At 38.6% G+C, this 18547-nt stretch overlaps 1 protein-coding gene across 1 annotated transcript; it reads left to right on the forward strand.

Moving 5' to 3' along the window:
* Nucleotides 1–2379: 2379 nt before the first annotated feature.
* Nucleotides 2380–14691, forward strand: slc13a2 (solute carrier family 13 member 2; the record flags this gene model as incomplete). Its single annotated transcript, XM_083986443.1, has 11 exons — nucleotides 2380–2503; nucleotides 4543–4679; nucleotides 5444–5700; nucleotides 7289–7469; nucleotides 8906–9028; nucleotides 9567–9779; nucleotides 10470–10570; nucleotides 10723–10838; nucleotides 13175–13336; nucleotides 13434–13571; nucleotides 14563–14691. Exons 1-11 carry the CDS (start codon nucleotides 2405–2407, stop codon nucleotides 14689–14691), a joined length of 1656 nt encoding a protein of 551 aa, XP_083842569.1. The 5' UTR covers nucleotides 2380–2404.
* Nucleotides 14692–18547: the final 3856 nt, after the last annotated feature.

Below are 18547 nucleotides of genomic sequence, written 5' to 3' on the forward strand. Positions count from 1 at the left end.
CTTACTTGTTTTAATTCATTTAGTTTATATCTGATTTGTCTTGTCTTGTCTACCAATCACAGAGCAGCATTGTGTCCAGTTGGTTTAACCATGAACCTGCCTACTTTTTTTTACATTTGGCCCTTGTTATTCCTTAGAATAGATAACCTAATACCTCTCTTTACTGACTTTATTGACCCGGTATCACCGCTTTACAACTTGTGTCAAAGGGTGACTGACAGGGCTTTTTGCTTTTGCTGCACTCTGCACACGCTAAGCTATAAGTCCTTTACAGCTCGTTTTAAATCCCATCTCATCAAGTGTTTTATCGATTTAACTTCATCTGTTATTGTCCTTGTTAAGCTTTTTATAATATTGTATGATATGAACACTGCAAAAACTCAATCTCTTACCAAGTATATTTGTCTTATTTCTAGTCAAAACAAATCTCATTCTACTTAAAATAAGACTCATCACATTAAAAGTAGCTTGTTTTTAGACACTTTTTACTTCTTTCAAGCAGATTTTCACTTGAAATAAGTAGAAAAATCAGATTTTAAAGTTCAGTCCATTGGTCCATTGGAGCAAGTTTTTCTTTCTTATTACAAGCACAAAAAACTGCTTTCACTGGCAGATTTTTCTACTTATTTCAAGTGAAAATTAGTTTGAAACAAGTGAAAATTATCTAAAAACAAGTTAATTTTTAGGTGATGAGTCTTATTTTTAGTGGAAAGAGTTTAGTTTTGACTAGAAATTAGACATTTTGACAAGAAAGAAGACAAATATTCTTGGAAAGATTTTGAGTTTTTGCAGTGAAAGGTTTTTTTTGTTTTGTTTTTATCTCTCTCTAACTCTCAAGAAAGCAAATAGGTGCATTTGTGGAACTTTTTCTTTGAAATACATAGTGAATATGACACAAGATAACCTAAGACCTATTCACTATCATGCAGATAGCATAATATATCATACTAAAGTAAGAGCAAAAATGCAGTTGCAGAAACTTCAGTAAGTGTTAGAGTAATTAACACTATTTATAGTAATTCACACTATTTGTTTTCCATTTATCCGACTTTCTCTTCAGTTTATAAAACTAAAGTTTGTGAGCTGCTGAGTTGAGCGATGTCCCTACATGTTGCGTTGCGTGGCAGTGGAAAGTTTTGCGTCGTCGGGGAGTTTAAACAGTCTTTAAAGAAAGCGGATTTAGTTTTACAGTGAACCCATAAAGAGTTATCATCAGAGACAAGAGCACGACAAACTGTTTGTTTTTTACGATCAAGGGTTGCTGCTATCTGCACGGGTAAAACTCTTATTGCCTTTAAAGAGACGCCGAAGATAAGACGAAGGACGCGAAAGATGAAATTCTGCAAATGCTTTGTGTGTGTCTGTGTGTGTGTGTGTGTGTGTGTGTCTGTGTGTGTGTGTGTGTTCATGTCATATTTCTGTATCAATATAAAACACTTTAGATTAGGATATGCATATTCACCATTAGCTAGGTGCTTATTAATATGCATATAAGTAGCTTACTAGCTCCTTATTAGTAATTATTAAGCACATATTAACACCTTATTCTACCTCTATTACACCATGAATTAAGAATTTTCCTGATATTAACTCATAATTATGGCTTAGTCATTGTAAATTAATGCATTAATGCTATACTAATTACTGTTCTTGTGCTACTGCCCCTGTACGAGGCCCCAATACCCCACTGGTTATTCACATTTACATTATTCAGAAACAACAATGCATTAATTTACAATGAATAAGCCATAATTAGGAGTTAATATCAGGAAAAATCTTAATTCATGGTGTAATAGAGGTAGAATAAGGCTATGCACTGCAAAAACTCAAAATCTTACCAAGAATATTTGTCTTATTTCTAGTCAAAACAAATCTCATTATACTTAAAATAAGACTCAGACACTTTTTTTTACTTCTTTCAAGCATATTTTCACTTGAAATAAGTAGAAAAATCTGATAGTGGAGCAAGTTTTTCTTTCTTATTACAAGCACAAAAAACCTGCTTTCACTGGCAGATTTTTCTACTTATTTCAAGTGAAAATACGTTTGAAACAAGTGAAAATGATCTAAAAACAAGTTTGTTTTTAGGCGATGAGTCTTATTTTAAGTGGAAAGAGATTAGTTTTGACTAGAAATGAGACATTTTGACAAGAAATAAGACAAATATTCTTGGAAAGATTTTGAGTTTTTGCAGTGTGTAGAATAAGGTGTTTATACGTGCTTAATAATCACTAATAAGGAGCTAGTAAGCTACTTATATGCATATTAATAAGCACCTAGTTAATGGTGAATATGTCTTTTTTCACTGTTTCATTCAGAATATTTTTTACTTACCTATCATAATGTGTGTGTATGTGTGTGTGTGTGTTGACAGGAAGCCAGATGTGGTTTTGCCATCATCCTCATGGCTCTGTATTGGTGTACAGAGTGCATGCCGCTGGCCGTGACCGCCCTGATGCCGGTCGTCCTCTTCCCTATGATGGGCATTATGGAAGGCGCAGCGGTACGGACCTTATATATATATACTACAATATAATATTTACCTGTGAATATGTAACTTCGCCCCCTGACTTTGACCTCTTAAAAACACAAATCTGTCTCTGCTTTAACCAAATGTACCAATACAATATATACAATGTAAAAAAAAAAATACAGTTGCAAGTCAGAGTTGTATATTTTTATTCCCTTTTTATTGCTGTGGAAGATGTTAGATGATGTATTATGTCATGAAGAGGAAAGGTTATCTTCTAGAAGGTTCGGTGGAACTGCATAACGTCATTTTCAAGTTCAAGTTCAAGTTTATTTATATAGCACATTTTAACGAAAACAACCGCACTGCAAAAACTCAAATATCTTACCAAGAATATTCGTCTTATTTCTAGTCAAAATGTCATTTCTAGTCAAAACAAATGTCATTACTTAAAATAAGACTCATCATATAAAAAGTAGCTTGTTTTTAGACACTTTTTACTCCTTTCAAGCAGATTTTCACTTGAAATAAGTAGAAAAATCTGACAGTGGAGCAAGTTTTTCTTTCTTATTACAAGCACAAAAAACTTTTTCTAGATTTTTCTACTTATTTCAAGTGAAAATTTGTTTGAAACAAGTGAAAATGATCTAAAAACAAGTTATTTTTTAGGTGATGAGTCTTATTTTAAGTGGAAAGAGTTTTGTTTTGACTAGAAATGAGACATTTTGACAAGAAATAAGACAAATATTCTTGGAAAGATGTTGAGTTTTTGCAGTGCGTTGTTGACCAAAGTGCTGTACAAGTCATATCAGACACATACACTGCAAAAACTCAAAGTCTTTCCAAGAATTGTCTTATTTCTTGTCAAAATGTCTCAATTTGAGTCAAAACTAACCTCTTTCCACTTAAAATAAGACTCATCACCTAAAAATTTACTTGTTTTTAGATATTTTTTACTTGTTTCAAACTAATTTTCAATTGAAATAAGTAGAAAAATCTTTTTTGTGCTTGTAATAAGAAAGAAAAACTTGCTCCACTGTCAGATTTTTCTACTTATTTCAAGTGAAAATCTGCTTGAAAAAAGTAAAAAAAAGAAGTGTCTAAAAACAAGGTACTTTTTAATGTGATGAATCTTATTTTAAGTATAATGAGATTTGTTTTGACTAGAAATGACATTTTGACTAGAAATAAGACAAATATTCTTGGTAAGATATTGAGTTTTTGCAGTGTAGGCTAATATCAAAACACATTCAGACTCCAGTTTCACATGCAATACACAAATAAACAGTTCTACAGCATACACAACTGAGTTTCCCATATTAACCCACGTTGAAGGCGAGAATAGAGAATAGGTCGGTCTTGAGCAAAGACTTAAATTGCAAGACATCTTCAGCAGGTTTTACTGTATGTGGGTAGGAAGCTTATTCCAGAGCTTTGGTGCTTCCACCACAAAAGCTCTGTCACCTTTACTTTTGCATCTTGATCTAGGTGATTTGATGACTTTGTTACTCTGGCTGCAGTTTGAAGGCTTAAAGGCTTAAAAGGTTGCATAAATAGGGTGGGGCAGGGGCTAGGCCATTTAAGATCTTAAAAACAAACTATAAAATCTTAAAATCAATCCTAAAGTTGACAGGAAGCCAGTGAGTGTAGCATTTTGACAGATAAGGCCTTTTATTGGCGACCACAACCATAAGAATTGGCGGAGAAAAAAGAAAGAAAGATGTAATATAACCCTATCAAATTAAAATTTATACTTGAAAGGCCAGTTTAAACTTCACGTTTTGTAATTTGACACACAACAACACGTCTTCAGCTTGAGATAACTAGACCACATGACTAAATTTGCTTTATCTCGCCCAATCAAACGAGGCATAATGAAAGTTTTACAATCGGACAGTTCTTTTCAAGATGTAACAGAGCACAAACCTGCGCGACCTCATATAGCGTTTAACTTTTATTGCTCATAAAACAAATTGGATGATACAGTACATTTATTACCTCTGCTTGCAATGCACACATGCCTGCTCTGTGTTTGGGTTATTGATTATTCCGCTGGCTGGTGTGTTTTTCAGGTCAGCATCGAGTATCTGAAGGACTCGAACATGCTGTTCATGGGCGGCCTGTTGGTGGCCATCGCCGTGGAGCAGTGGAACCTCCACAAGCGCATCGCTCTGCGCGTTCTGCTGCTGGTCGGTGTTCGTCCATCCCTGTAAGAGCCTTTAACGTTTTTCACATCACATCTATTCACACTATATTAACCATTAACCAGCAACAGCCAGAGGCGTCAACAACATCTTAACAAGTCGTTCAATATTATTCATGCCGTGGCCCTGAGAGCAAATGCAAATACACAAAACAAAAGCAAAAAAAGCATAAAATCAGGAATTCATTGGGGGGAAAACAGTAACCCTTTGATTTACAGGCCGTTAATTATGTGATAATGTCAAGAAATAACCTTTAGAAATAACGATCAATTGCATTGTAATGTCATGTTTTTCATAAAGGCAAAAGATTACACATAGTTTTCATGCTTTTGGGAAAGACCAGTGTTTTTCTCCACCAAGTCCTTGCAATTGTCTATAACAATCAATTAATTCTGGGCTATTTCTACGCAATTAAGTGTTATTTCTTGGCGATATTTCTTGACATTATGAAATTGACTATTATTTCTAGGCTAATTCTACTTTATGATGCAATTACTTGTTATTTCTTGGCTATTTCTATAGACATTATCACATAATTAACGACCTTACCTGTAAATTAAAGAGTTAGGCTACTGAAAAAAACTAAAAAGTGAGAAACCACATTTATAGTTACAATATTATTACACTTTAGACAGAGAGAAAAACAACAACCAGATACAGAAATGGTGCAAAACACACAGAATACAGAGATATTTGGAGAATTGCTCTATGAAGGATGCTGATTAAGTAATAAATGCAAAGTTAATCAGTCCTCTCTGTCCTCTCTCAGGTTGATGATGGGCTTCATGCTCGTCTCGTCCTTCCTGTCCATGTGGATCAGCAACACAGCCACCACGGCCATGATGCTGCCCATCGCCTCGGCCGTGCTGCAGCAGCTCAAAGCCACCGAGCTGCGGGCCGACGAGCGAGACTTTGAGGCTGCAGCGGCGGCGGCGGCGGACAACCAAGGGTTTGAGATGGAGCTCAGTGACACCAAACAGTACAAGAAACAGCTGGAAACCATGACTCAGAAGGAGCACAGAGATGGTAAGTCAGTTTCTACCACATCGTTAGGTTTAGGGATGTGTTTTCACAATTAATCGCGGTATTAAACGCCACAATTAATTAATCGATCGTAAAGATTCCTAAATACCGTCACTTTTCCAAAACAAAAAAAGATTATGTATGAACGGTGTCGGCAGATGTGGCGCCAAAGTAAAGGTAGATACACAGATACTGGTCCATTTATCTAACGTAGCATTGAATTGGTAGGAATTTAAATGCTAGAGTGTCATTTGTAATTAAAAAAAAAAGATTAAAATTAACTTAAAGAGGAACTAAACCCCTAAACCACTTTTTTCTGCTGAAAACAAATATATTTGGGTATAAGGTAGTGTTGTAGGTTGATTCTGGTCCAACTTTTGACATTTTAGTCAAAATATTTCAATTTGGTGTATTTTGTAGTAAAAATGTAGAGTGACTGCCCTCTATGGGTTGAAACACGGCTATTACAATCGAATTTTTCTATTGGCTGAGATGGAGGCAGATGACGTTTTGGAGGCAGCTTTCGTCACCGGCCACCAGCTCCCCGACCAATCAGCACCGACTGCTGCCTGCCGCTAACGGTTGCTAGGCACTCTAGCTGCTCTGCTGCGGCTAACGGCTGCTAACAGCTGCCTGGATGGGAATCGTTAGTGCGGCCGCCGCTGGCGCTAACGAGCCGTTAACGAGCTAACGAGCCGGCGGATCAGCTGTAGATGCTGTGTCACGGCTCTGGCGTCCTCTCCTAGTAGTGTCAGCGCTACTAGTGCTGTTGTAGCTCGTTAGTAGCTCGTTAGCGCTAGCAGAAGTGTCGATGTGTGTTTATTACTTTTTTTTCTCTTTTGTGTGATTTCGCGGGTGTGAATGGGGCGCAGGGGGGGGGGAGGGGGGATCGGAGAGTGCTCCTGAGTCCCGCCCATAATCAAGGCATTTTTTGAATTTCAAGCTTAAAGCAAGTCATCCAAAACTGAGGGGTTTAGTTCCCCTTTAAACATTTGGTATCGATGAAAATTAAAGGGATAGTTCACCCAAAATTCTAATTGCACTCATTATCTACTCACCCTCATGTCAACTACGGGCAGGGAGAAGTTTCAGAGTCCTCCGTGGCTTCTCTGAGTACCAAAAATAATACCAAAAAACATCCAATTACCTCCATGCTGCTCGTATGTAATGTCCGTCTTGTATTGAAGCCCTGAAATGCGAAATTGTTCCGAAAAAAATTTAATTAGTCTATATTTCAAGCTTGTTTGTAGCGGAAGCTCCTCTTCCTGGTCCGTCCAAATCTCAGTAGATAATGAGTGCAATTTGAATTTTGGGTGAACTATCCCTTTAATGACTTGAATATTTCAAACACTCCCCCAGGCGGATTAATAATTGGTCATATTTTAATAGATATTTAAAATATTTTATAATTGGTAATGTATATTTTAACTATATTTGATTTTACACATTCATAGTGTTGTGAAATTAATTAATGCATAATAACCGTGATCATTTCTCTGACAATAATCGTACCAAAAAAATCTATTATCGATTCGTGACTTCCCTATTTCAAACTTTACATTAAATGTGATTTTTGGTACGTGTCTGGCAGCGGTGGACCAGGAGCGGGGGTTAAGCGCCGAGCGGGAAGCCCGGTTACAAGAGATGGACGCCAAGTACGAGCTGCTGACCAAAGGCATGAGTCTGAGCGTGTGTTACTCCGCCAGCATCGGAGGCACGGCCACGCTCACCGGCACCACCCCCAACCTCATCCTGAAGGGACAAATAGATGAGTAAGTATAAAAGGCATGAAGAAAAAATGTGAAAAAACACGCACATCAGGTACTGTAGGCCCAGTTGGGATGGGTGCTGGATAAAGGAGGGAATACTAGAACAATGAAAAAATCCGCACACCATAGAAGCTCCCTTTCAAGGATTTAGCAACGCCAGCCCATAATAGCCCTGCCCAGAGATTTACAGCATACAGTGTTGTGAACAGACCCAAAGAAACGGCCTATTTTCGTGGCCTAAAAGAGGTTTTACCTGAAAGAAAATACACAGTTCCATTGTTCACTATAATATAATTTTTTCCAGCCCCTCAAAGTGCAGGAAAAACACAGTTTTTATTTGGACCTAACCAACTGCTGATCGGCGGGCGCTAACCCTGGGCGGAGGGATACGTGAGTTGGTTAGGTCCAAATAAAAACTGTGTTTTTCCTGCACTTTGAGGGGCTGGAAAAAATTATATTATAGCGAACAATGGAACTGTGTATTTTTTTTCACATAAAACCTCTTTTAGGCCACGAAAATAGGCCGTTTCTTTGGGTCTGTTCACAACACTGTATGTTGTAAATCTCTGGGCAGGGCTATTATGGGCTGGCGTTGCTAACGGGAGGAGTGCAGAGAGTCTTCTATTGCAATTAAAGTACTTAGGGGCTATTTGTAGATCATACAACCCCACTTTAAAAAAATGCTACTATCCCTTTAATAGCATAGTGATGTTTCGAGCATAACGCTCTTTTTCAAACTGCTGTGTTAAATGGTACAGACAGGAAACTGCTTCTTAAATACAAAGTGACTGATGAGCAATCAACCATTTTGAAATCAACCATTTTGAAAAACAGGTGTGACTTCCACAAGATAATTTTTACCAAACATATCAATATAAAAGAAAACATTATCAATACAAACAGAGAAACATTCTCCACAAGATAAATTACATGGAAGAAAAAAAAAATTGGTAGAAAAAGACATAATATATCTGTAGAACAAAAATAATTGCTGCTTATTTTTATTCTCTACAGAATTATTTTTGTACAGATATATTGTACTGTCTGTACCATTTACACAGCAGTTTGTAAAAGAGTGTTATGCTTGAAACGTCACTATGCTATTAAATCCTTGAAAGGGAGCTTTTTATATGGTGTGCAGATTTCATTGTTCTAAGTAAGGCATGAACACACAGACACAGAGGAGTGATAATCCAGATGTGGCGATGGCAAAACTGTTGCCACAAGAGTCTTTTGTATAGATTTAATGTGGCTTTGTTGTCTTACCTTGTCTTTTACCTCTCTCTCTTACCTTAGTGTCTGTTGTGTCTTTGTCAAGCACAAAGCTGTAACACTATTTACCCATTTCGGGACAATAAAGATTTACTTTACTTGACTTTACCTAACTGTATAATCCAGATAAATTAAAATACCTTTTTGTCTGTTTATCTCTTGTAAAGGCTCTTCCCCGGTAACAACGACGTTATCAACTTCGCCAGCTGGTTCGGCTTTGCTTTTCCCAACATGGTTCTGATGCTGATATTCTCCTGGTTCTGGCTTCAGTTCATGTTCCTAGGCTTCAAGTAAGGAAACTTCAGTCTGGTGGGCTACAGAAAGTCTTCATGGGTAGTTTGAACAAATGCCAATGGGTTGGGTCCAAATGAGTCCAAAAACAGGTGCAAGTTAACATCATAACAGAAGGCATTAAGCCAGTGAATTAAAGGCTTTTTAACTTTCAAAGTCAGTGCACCTTGGTAATATTTTTTGGTTTTGGGAAAGGTGCAATAGTTTTTCTCCACCAAGTCCTTGCAATTGTCAATCACAATCAATTATTTCTGGGCTGTTTCTACGCAATCAATCGGCTATATTTCTCAATATTTCTATGAAATTGACCATTATTTCGAGTTCTATTTGTAGACGTTATGACGAAATTACTTGTTATTTCTTGGCTATTCCAGTGAAAACTAAACTGAGGAGCAGTCTAACCTCTCTTTTTGATCTTCTGGGTATTTTAGTCTTTCTTTTTTTCCAAAGACGAAGCTGCATGAAACATAAAGGACCCACCTCTTATAATAAATCAGCTTTATTTGGATCTTTCAACTATATCTCCGTCCCTTTCAGCCTGAAGAAGTCCTTCGGCTGCGGCAACAGCGACAGCGAGCGAGACAAGGAGGCGTACGCGGTGATGAAGGAGGAATACCGCAAACTGGGGCCCATGAGGTTCGCGGAGGGGGCGGTGCTGTTCATCTTCGTCCTGCTGGTGATCCTGTGGTTCACCAGGGAGCCGGGCTTCATCGACGGCTGGGCCACGGTGCTCTTCAACAAGAACGGACCGTGAGTTTCTCCCACTTTCCTGCTGCTTGTGCATCACATTTTAATGGACATTTTTGGACACTTTCCCAACCCCCCCCCACGGTCAAATGAAAGGTCACTGGGGCCTGATTTTTGGCAAGGAGGTGTATCTTTGGGTAAACTCTGGATGTGCCAAATTTCAGAATGAAAGTCAATTTTTTTGGACTCGTAATGCATTTTAACAAAAATGTCCACCTCCGCCTATGGGTTTTTTAATGTATTTTAAGGTAAAATTTTTAACTAACAGATATCACCATGAAACTTCCCAAGTTTATCACTCACATTAAGACAAATATTTTTTGTATTACAGGTTTTGTCAAATTTTATGTTTAAATATGTAAATGGGGCAATATCTAATGAAATATGCTAATGCTAATTTCCAGAACCGAAATCTGAACAATGGATAAAGCCACTTTCAAAATTCTTGTTTTATTTTGTTGACATATTAGAGTCAGAAGTTTTCACCAAGGGGATTTTGGATATATCTCTTTTTATCACTCTGTAAATGAGAAAAATACTGTCACCAGCCCTAAAGTCCATAGAGTCCCATAGAAATTTAGTGTTTTTGCAGCTAAAACAACTGGCCAGGAAGCGTTAAAAATGTTGAAACCCATGTCAAAAGTCAAGACAAACATCTTATCACATGTGTTGTTTCCTTCTGCTTCCCCTCAGGTTTGTGACGGATGGAACGGTAGCCATCTTGATCGGGATGCTCTTCTTCGTCATCCCCTCCGAGCTGCCCACATGTGGAGGTTATGGTTATGATGAAGAAGGTAAAAAGAGAAGACAACCCTAACAATATGTTCCTCTTGATATTCATGTGACATAAATATGAGTTCATTAGAGAAAGCTGGGTGGTGATTACACCGACGCTGCTCTGTGGTGATGTAATGTGTAATTCTACAGTTTGATGTCTCACACACAGGTAAGATGATCAGAGCTCCTCCCACGCTGCTGAACTGGCAGCTGGTGCACGAGCGGATGCCCTGGAACATCATCCTGCTGCTGGGAGGAGGCTTCGCTCTGGCCGCCGGCAGCGAGGTACTTTTTATACCTGTTTATATATATTGTCCTAGAAGGATTGGGCAAATACTGCTTTTTTCATAATCTATTTTAAATGTGAGGAGTTTCTGTGTTTTGTATCTCTATAAATTGAATACCTTTAGTCAGAAAATGATCAATTTTAAGAAATCCTGCTCTGCTTTGGGACCATAACATTAGATGAGTGGGCTAAGAGTTTTTAGAACAAATGACTGGATTAGTAACTATAAATTAACAAACACATGATAGATCAATGCATATCTGAGTGAAACTTAGTTCTAGCCCAACATATTCCTGGGTCTTTGGCCCAATATGTCTCCACACATGGGCAGATTGTGTATGAATGGAGCGTTACACTGATGCTGCATTCACCTGCAGTTGGGCAGACGGCCGTCGCTAACAAGCCAGATGTCATTTTAGTCACAGAACTCCAGAGAAAGACGGTAAAACAATACCACATCGCCATGACAACATATTGTCACGTGTATTGTTTTGCCTCGTGCTGACGGACCACTTGTTCACATAGAGGCTTGTTTATGCCGTCTGCCCAATTTCACGTGAATGCAGCATGAAAAATACGATTGAGTTGCTTGTGATATACAACCGCAACGCTAGATGGGAGGAATTCCTACACAATGTACCTTTAAAGAATAAGAAGAAGTGATAAAAAATTTTTTTAACAGATTAAAGCAGAAGTGAGTGATATATTTGTGTTAATATAGGCTAAGTCTTAAATAGTTATATCTTCCGACAGCAATCACTTACATAGAGTGTTTGGTCTGAAACACGGGTCTGTCAGTCCCTCTGCTCTGCTCTGAGCCGAAGAGAAAACATTTATCGTATCCTACAGTTTTTATCCAATGAGGAGGGAGAACGGCATGCAGGGCTGTGTGTGCAGCCAAGGAACGCCGTGAATGTGGTGACGTAGCGACGAGGACTGTTATGGTGCGTTCAAGGAAACTCGTATTTTTCCGACCGTGAAGTCGTACCAGTTCGATCTGGTACGAGTTCACCGGTCGGAAGTTACGAGTGGCCGTTATAGTGACTTTCACCGGTAAAACAGGTCGGAAAAACACGAGTGGGTTGCCTGGAACGCTACAAAGTCGTAAGTTGTGACTTGAAGCTGTAATTTACGATTTCAAAAGCCTGCCTGGAACGCAGCATTAGCGAAAACGACCGGACCACTTACTTCTGCTTTAATTGTCATTGAATGTTAAGAAATCTTGTGTTTTGACGACCAAGAACCAACACTGACTGTTTGAAGACGTCTGATCGGACCAAGAATGCTGTCAATTCATGAATCAATAGTGAAAATAAATAATAATTACATCAAACATGAAGATGTTAAATCCGTAGTACTGCTGATTCACCTACCTACGTGCAGCGGCTGTCGTTCGTCTGCCGTCTGCCCAATTTCAGGTGAATGCAGCATGAAAAATACAATTGAGTTACTTGCGATATACAACCGCAACGCTAGATGGGAGTAATTCCTACACAATGTACCTTTAAGCAGATGTTTCCCTCTGGATGTATCACTGAATATATTACAGTTAAAGCCAAATTAAATGACAATGCATCCAGTTGTTGATGTATACAAATGGCTAAAGTCAGGCTGTGAAGCAGCTGATGACACAGGGGGATCATCCATGAACATGATGATAAATGCACCAAATATTACGGAGATCCACCCACATTTTAGCCATAATACTAGTAGCAAGGCAAAGTGGCATCAGAGTGGAAAAGGCTGGACTTACAGTTTTTCTCCATTGGTTAGGCTCATTTATTGAACAGAAATTACATTCTTTGACATCACACATTGCACTCCTACTGCCAGGGAAAGGAAGCCATTTTTATTCACACATAAAGTAAATCAGAGTAAAAAGAAAATGTATACAGCATAATATACTGTAATATAAACACATGGCCAATTATAAGTAGAACAGTTCTGTAAATAAATACATGGTATTCATGGTATTATCTTCTTGATTTTGAGAATTGAACGGACTATCGTGCATGTGATGACTTATAGAATGAAATGATGCTGACATGTTTTGGAGAGAACAACCATTAGACTGAGAATCAACAATCAGTTTAGATCAATAAGATCTATTCTCTTGGACATTGTGCTACTGCAGCTACCTGAACTTAATCATTTGCAAAGATGTACGAATACATTTGCAATTTGATGAAATGAATGATAAATACAATTCTGTTGTGAACATTCACCAAGTGGTTTTGGAGGTTTGTCCGTGTTGTTTTGAGAATGTAATTTCTGTTTCGAAAAATGAGCCAAACCAGTGGAGAAAAACTGTAAACGAGATCGACATTTCTTGCAGAAATCGGGTCTGTCCTTGTGGTTGGGAGAGAGTCTGGCTCCGCTGCAGACCATTCCTCCCTACGCCATCTCGCTGCTGCTCTCTCTGCTGGTGGCCACGTTCACCGAGTGCTCCAGCAACACGGCCACCACCACGCTCTTCCTGCCCATCCTGGCCTCCATGGTGAGATCAACACACAACACAACACACACAACCTCCACAACCTAATGCTCTCTCTTCATGTATGAAACCACATTCCTCTGTCTGTTTGTTGTTTTAGGCCGTTGCTATAAAGATCCACCCGCTGTACGTGATGCTGCCCTGCACCATCGCTGCCTCTCTGGCCTTCATGTTGCCCGTGGCGACGCCTCCCAACGCCATCGCCTTCGCCTTCGGAAAGCTCAAAGTCTTCGACATGGTGAGATTCACGCACACAAGATGACGCCTGTCAACCTTTATTCCCACACTGACACAATACATAAGTTTAGTGATGGGGCTGTTCAATAATCACACCAGTTTTCTATTAAAGGGATAGTTAAACATTTTGGCAAATTGACCCATTGCCATAATCCCTATAGTCACAGCAGTAGGTTCGTTACCTTTAATTGTCGGTGCAAGCTATTTTTAGAACGGCGGAGCGGAGCCGTGAGCTGCTCAGAGCTACGCTACGGAGGCTCATGGGATTTCTTGGTTTCCCTCATCAAACTCTTCAAATACACAATCCAACAACTCCACAACGCTCTGGTGGACAAGTTGTGAGCTGCACATTCACCACGCTATGAGATAATAACACAGCGTTACCAGACAGAGTTGTTTTAGAGGGAAATACAGAGACTGTTGATGAAAAACTGTCCCTGAAGGCAACGCGCATCAGTGGTTTTGCATGAATTTCCCTCTAAAACAACTCTGTGTGGTAACGTTGTGTTATTATCTCATAGCGTGGTGAATGTGCAGGTCACAACTTGTCCACCAGAGCGTTGTGGAGTTGTTGGATTGTGTATTTGATGAGTTTGATGAGGGAAACCAAGAAATCCCATGAGCCTCCGTAGCGTAGCTCTGAGCAGCTCACGGCTCTGCTCCGCCGTTCTAAAAATAGCTTGCACCGACAATTAAAGGTAACAAACCTACTGCTATGACTATAGGGATTATGGCAATGGGCCAGTTTGCCAAAATTTTAAACTATCCCTTTTAATATGTTAAATATATCAAGGAGGTTTTGTCTCTGTTGAAGCAGAAGGGAGGTAAATGTAATTAATAAGTCCTTATGAGATAATTCATTTAATTAATACAGAGTGGATGCATTGAAGCGGCACAAAGGACGGATTAACCACTTGACACTTGAGAGGATGAGCTCTTATGATACTGTTATAAACTACTAACCAATCATGTGTCTTGTCGTGTTCTTCCAGGTGAAAGCCGGATTCATGCTGAACATCATTGGGATTTTAACCATCAACTTGGGCGTCAACACCTGGGGATACGCCATGTTCGACATGGGCAACATGCCTTCGTGGGTCAACATGACAACTAAACCCTGAGCCAGATGATATACAGTAGGACGGAGAAAGAAGAGAGGGTGAGATGCAGCCAGCTGATGTACTGTAGTGTGTTATCGTTTTACAACAAGAAGTGCAGTAAAGGAACGGTCGGCCACACAGGGAACACTCTGCACGTGGTGAAGAAAACAAAGAATTCAAACACCTCAACAACTCTTTTGTTTGCCCGTTATCTTCTGTAAAAAAAACACTCCTGATTGAACAAAACTTCCCAACGCACTCTCTCAGAGATAAACTATCAGTCCTATCGGTTTAGTAGCTGCACACTCTCACCCCGTCAGCGTTCAGCACTTCCTCGTGTCTTTCCAGTGAATGAACGACAGAGAAATGATGTGGTTCTTTCTTTTTTTTTCCTTTAAAAAAAAAAGAAAAAAAGACTGAGGTCATTTCCTTGTATACTTTTCCCTAAATGTGATGTCATCTCATTAATCTATTTATCATTGACCGAATGATGCAGAGGTGAGTGATTATTCTAAGCGATAAATGAGGTGAAATTGAATTAATTGTATCAGTTAATTTAACTTATTGGTCGTTGTTTTTTGTTCATTTTTTATCTTTTATCAGTGTTTTTGTCACATTAACAAACATTGACTCTTTACATTTAATTTGTAAAGAAGTATTGGTAAATGACTCAGTGACTTTTTGTAAAAAACCAAGTTGGAAATAGTAGCTCCTTTGATGAATACAGGTTTTTTTTTTCCTGTCAAGCATCACAGATCACACACAAGAAGATTGATTTATTGATTTGATACCACTCTTCGGCTGCTAAATATGATGAAGCTACCTCCAAATGCATTCTAATTAAAGGGATAGTTCAACATTTGGGCGAATTGGCCCATTGCCATAATCCCTATAGTCATAGCAGTAGGTTTGTTACCTTTAATTGTCGGTGCAAGCTATTTTTAGAACGGTGGAGCAGAGCCGTGAGCTGCTCAGAGCTACGCTACGGAGGCTCATTATGGGATTTCTTGGTTTCCCTCATCAAACTCATCAAATACACAATCCAACAACTCCACAACGCTCTGGTGGACAAGTTGTGAGCTGCACATTCACCACGCTATGAGATAATAACACAACGTTACCACACAGAGTTGTTTTAGAGGGAAATTCATGCAAAACCGCTGATGCACGTTGCCTTCAGGGACAGTTTTTCATCAACAGTCTCTGTATTTCCCTCTAAAACAACTCTGTGTGGTAACGTTGTGTTATTATCTCATAGCGTGGTGAATGTGCAGCTCACAACTTGTCCACCAGAGCGTTGTGGAGTTGTTGGATTGTGTATTTGATGAGTTTGATAAGGGAAAAAATAGCTTGCACGGACAATTAAAGGTAACAAACCTACTGCTATGACTATAGGGATTATGGCAATGGGCAGATTTGCCAAAATTTTGAACTATCCCTTTAATTAACGCCTGTAAACATGAGGAAACAGATAGATAGCACGACTCTTGTCTGTCCAAAGGTAATAACAATCTGTCCTTCTGCACCTCTCTCTCTAAAGTTTACTGATTAACACGCTATATCTTGTTTCTTTAATGCTAAAACTTTTACATGCTGGATAAAGTCTTGGCATCGGCGCTCCGTGACTTTCCAGAAGCCACTCCCCGCGGCCTTGACCCTCCATTATTATTTCCTGACCTTTACGTTCCTGTAGCAACAAAAGGAACAAGATCTAACGTGTTGACTTGTGTGACTTCACTGCAAAAATCTCCAAATCTTTCCAAGAATATTTGTCTTATTTCTAGTCAAAATGTCATTTCTAGTCAAAACAAATCTCATTATATTTAAAATAAGACTCATCACATTAAAAAGTAGCTTGTTTTTAGACACTTTTTTTACTTCTTTCAAGCAGATTTTCACTTGAAATAAGTAGAAAAATCTGATAGTGGAGCAAGTTTTTGTGAAGTGAAAATGATCTAAAAACAAGTTAATTTTTAGGCGACAAGTCTTATTTTAAGTGGAAAGAGATTAGTTTTGACTAGAAATGAGACATTTTGACAAGAAATAAGACAAATATCCTTGGAAAGATTTTGAGTTTTTGCAGTGCATTTAGGAGAGAAATGAAATTAAAGTGATTACATTATCACAAATCCACTCCAGTGATTATTTGTATTATACGTCGAGGCGACACTGAAATCGAGGAAGAGTGAAACATAGAAAAAAAAACGCACAAGTCGATAGCAGGAAGGTGTTACTTGTATAGTGAACAATGAGCACAGATGAAACGCTTGGTTGAAGGATAACTTGGAGATAAGAGGCTGCCAGTAGGATATACAATCTGAGTGGAGGTCAATATCTATCCAGTTTATTACTGTTAAATGTAATAAACTGCAGATACAGATACAGAACGTCCCGGCAGGATGATAAATGTAGTTTTTTTTTCTCCACATAACATTTTCATGTACTGTACCGGAGCTGTTTATATATTCTGATACTGTAATAAAGCTTTATCATGTGAACAATGTCTCTTGGTCTTTTCAACTAAACGACTTGGTGTAATGTTGGACGAACAGTTGTCATGGATAGTACAGTACTGTGTGCAAAATGGGAAGAGGCCTAGCATTGATTAGAAAATGCTCTCATTATTTGTCATCCTCTATGATTAGTTAGGTAATACAGTCCTTGGTTCTGTCGTCTGCATTAATACTGTTCTGTTATTATGGTCTGCAGCAGCAGCTAAGAAAGAAATACATAAGTTGCAACTGGTTCAAAACAGAGCTGCTAGACTGGCACCTCACTGCTCAACACTTACAAATATAGCTGATATGCACTTCCGACTTTCCTATATTTATTTTTTTATATTCCCATATTTATGAATGTGAAACTCTTGCTATATATATATGAAAGAATAATTATAAGGCTGAAAACAAAACGGATTTTACTTTATAGCGATTATTCACTTGTGCAAATATATTCATTGGTAGTACTATATTCAGATTTTGCCAATAAACCTTGACAAATATTACACACTGGACCTTTAAAGGGATAGTTCACCCAAAATTCAAATTTCAGTGGGGCTCCGTGCAGCACTGCATGTCCATATGACGCTAGTGAACGGAGCTCACTTTTCTTCGTCCAAAAAGACACACCAAAAAATATCCAAATACCTCCATGCTGCTCGTCTGTAATGTCCCTCTTGTATTGAAGCCCCAACATGAGAAATTGTTCCGAAAAAAATGTTAATAAGTCTATATTTTAACCTTGTTTGTAGAGGAAGCTCCCAGTGTCTCAGTTCACTGCTTTGCCTGTGTCAGTGCACTGAGAACAATTTCTCATGTCGGGGCTTCAATACAAGACAGACATTACAGACGAGCAGCATGGAGGTATTTGGATGTTTTTTGGTGTGTCTTTTTGTTACGAAGACAGTTGGTATCCATTTGCAACCGTTATATGGACATGCACTGCTACGCCGAGACCCCCTGTAACTCAGAGAAGCCACGGAGGACTCTGAAACTTCTCCCAGCCCTTAGTCCACATGAGGGGGAGTATAGATAATGAGTGAAATGTGAATTTTTGGGTGAACTATCCCTTTAATGCAGCAGACCGACCGTATGACTGGGAATTCATTATTGGTATTAAAATTAGGATTATTATGATAGAAGTGACAGAAAATATATAACAAATGTAGGGTATTGATATATGCATGAATTATGATGTTTTTGAAAGTTTTTGATATATTGTGGTAGTATGCTTGTATAAATTGATGTGCGTGTGTATTGTTGTTTTTATTATAAGGGTTTATTATATGTGAAGTGTAGTTATGATTGGAATGTATGACTGTATGTATTGATGTCTGGGTATATCATTGATGTTATACTGAACTTTATCTTCCCTATGG

The sequence above is a fragment of the Trachurus trachurus genome (genome assembly GCF_905171665.1).
Source record: "Trachurus trachurus genome assembly, chromosome: 14".
Lineage (NCBI taxonomy): Eukaryota > Metazoa > Chordata > Actinopteri > Carangiformes > Carangidae > Trachurus > Trachurus trachurus.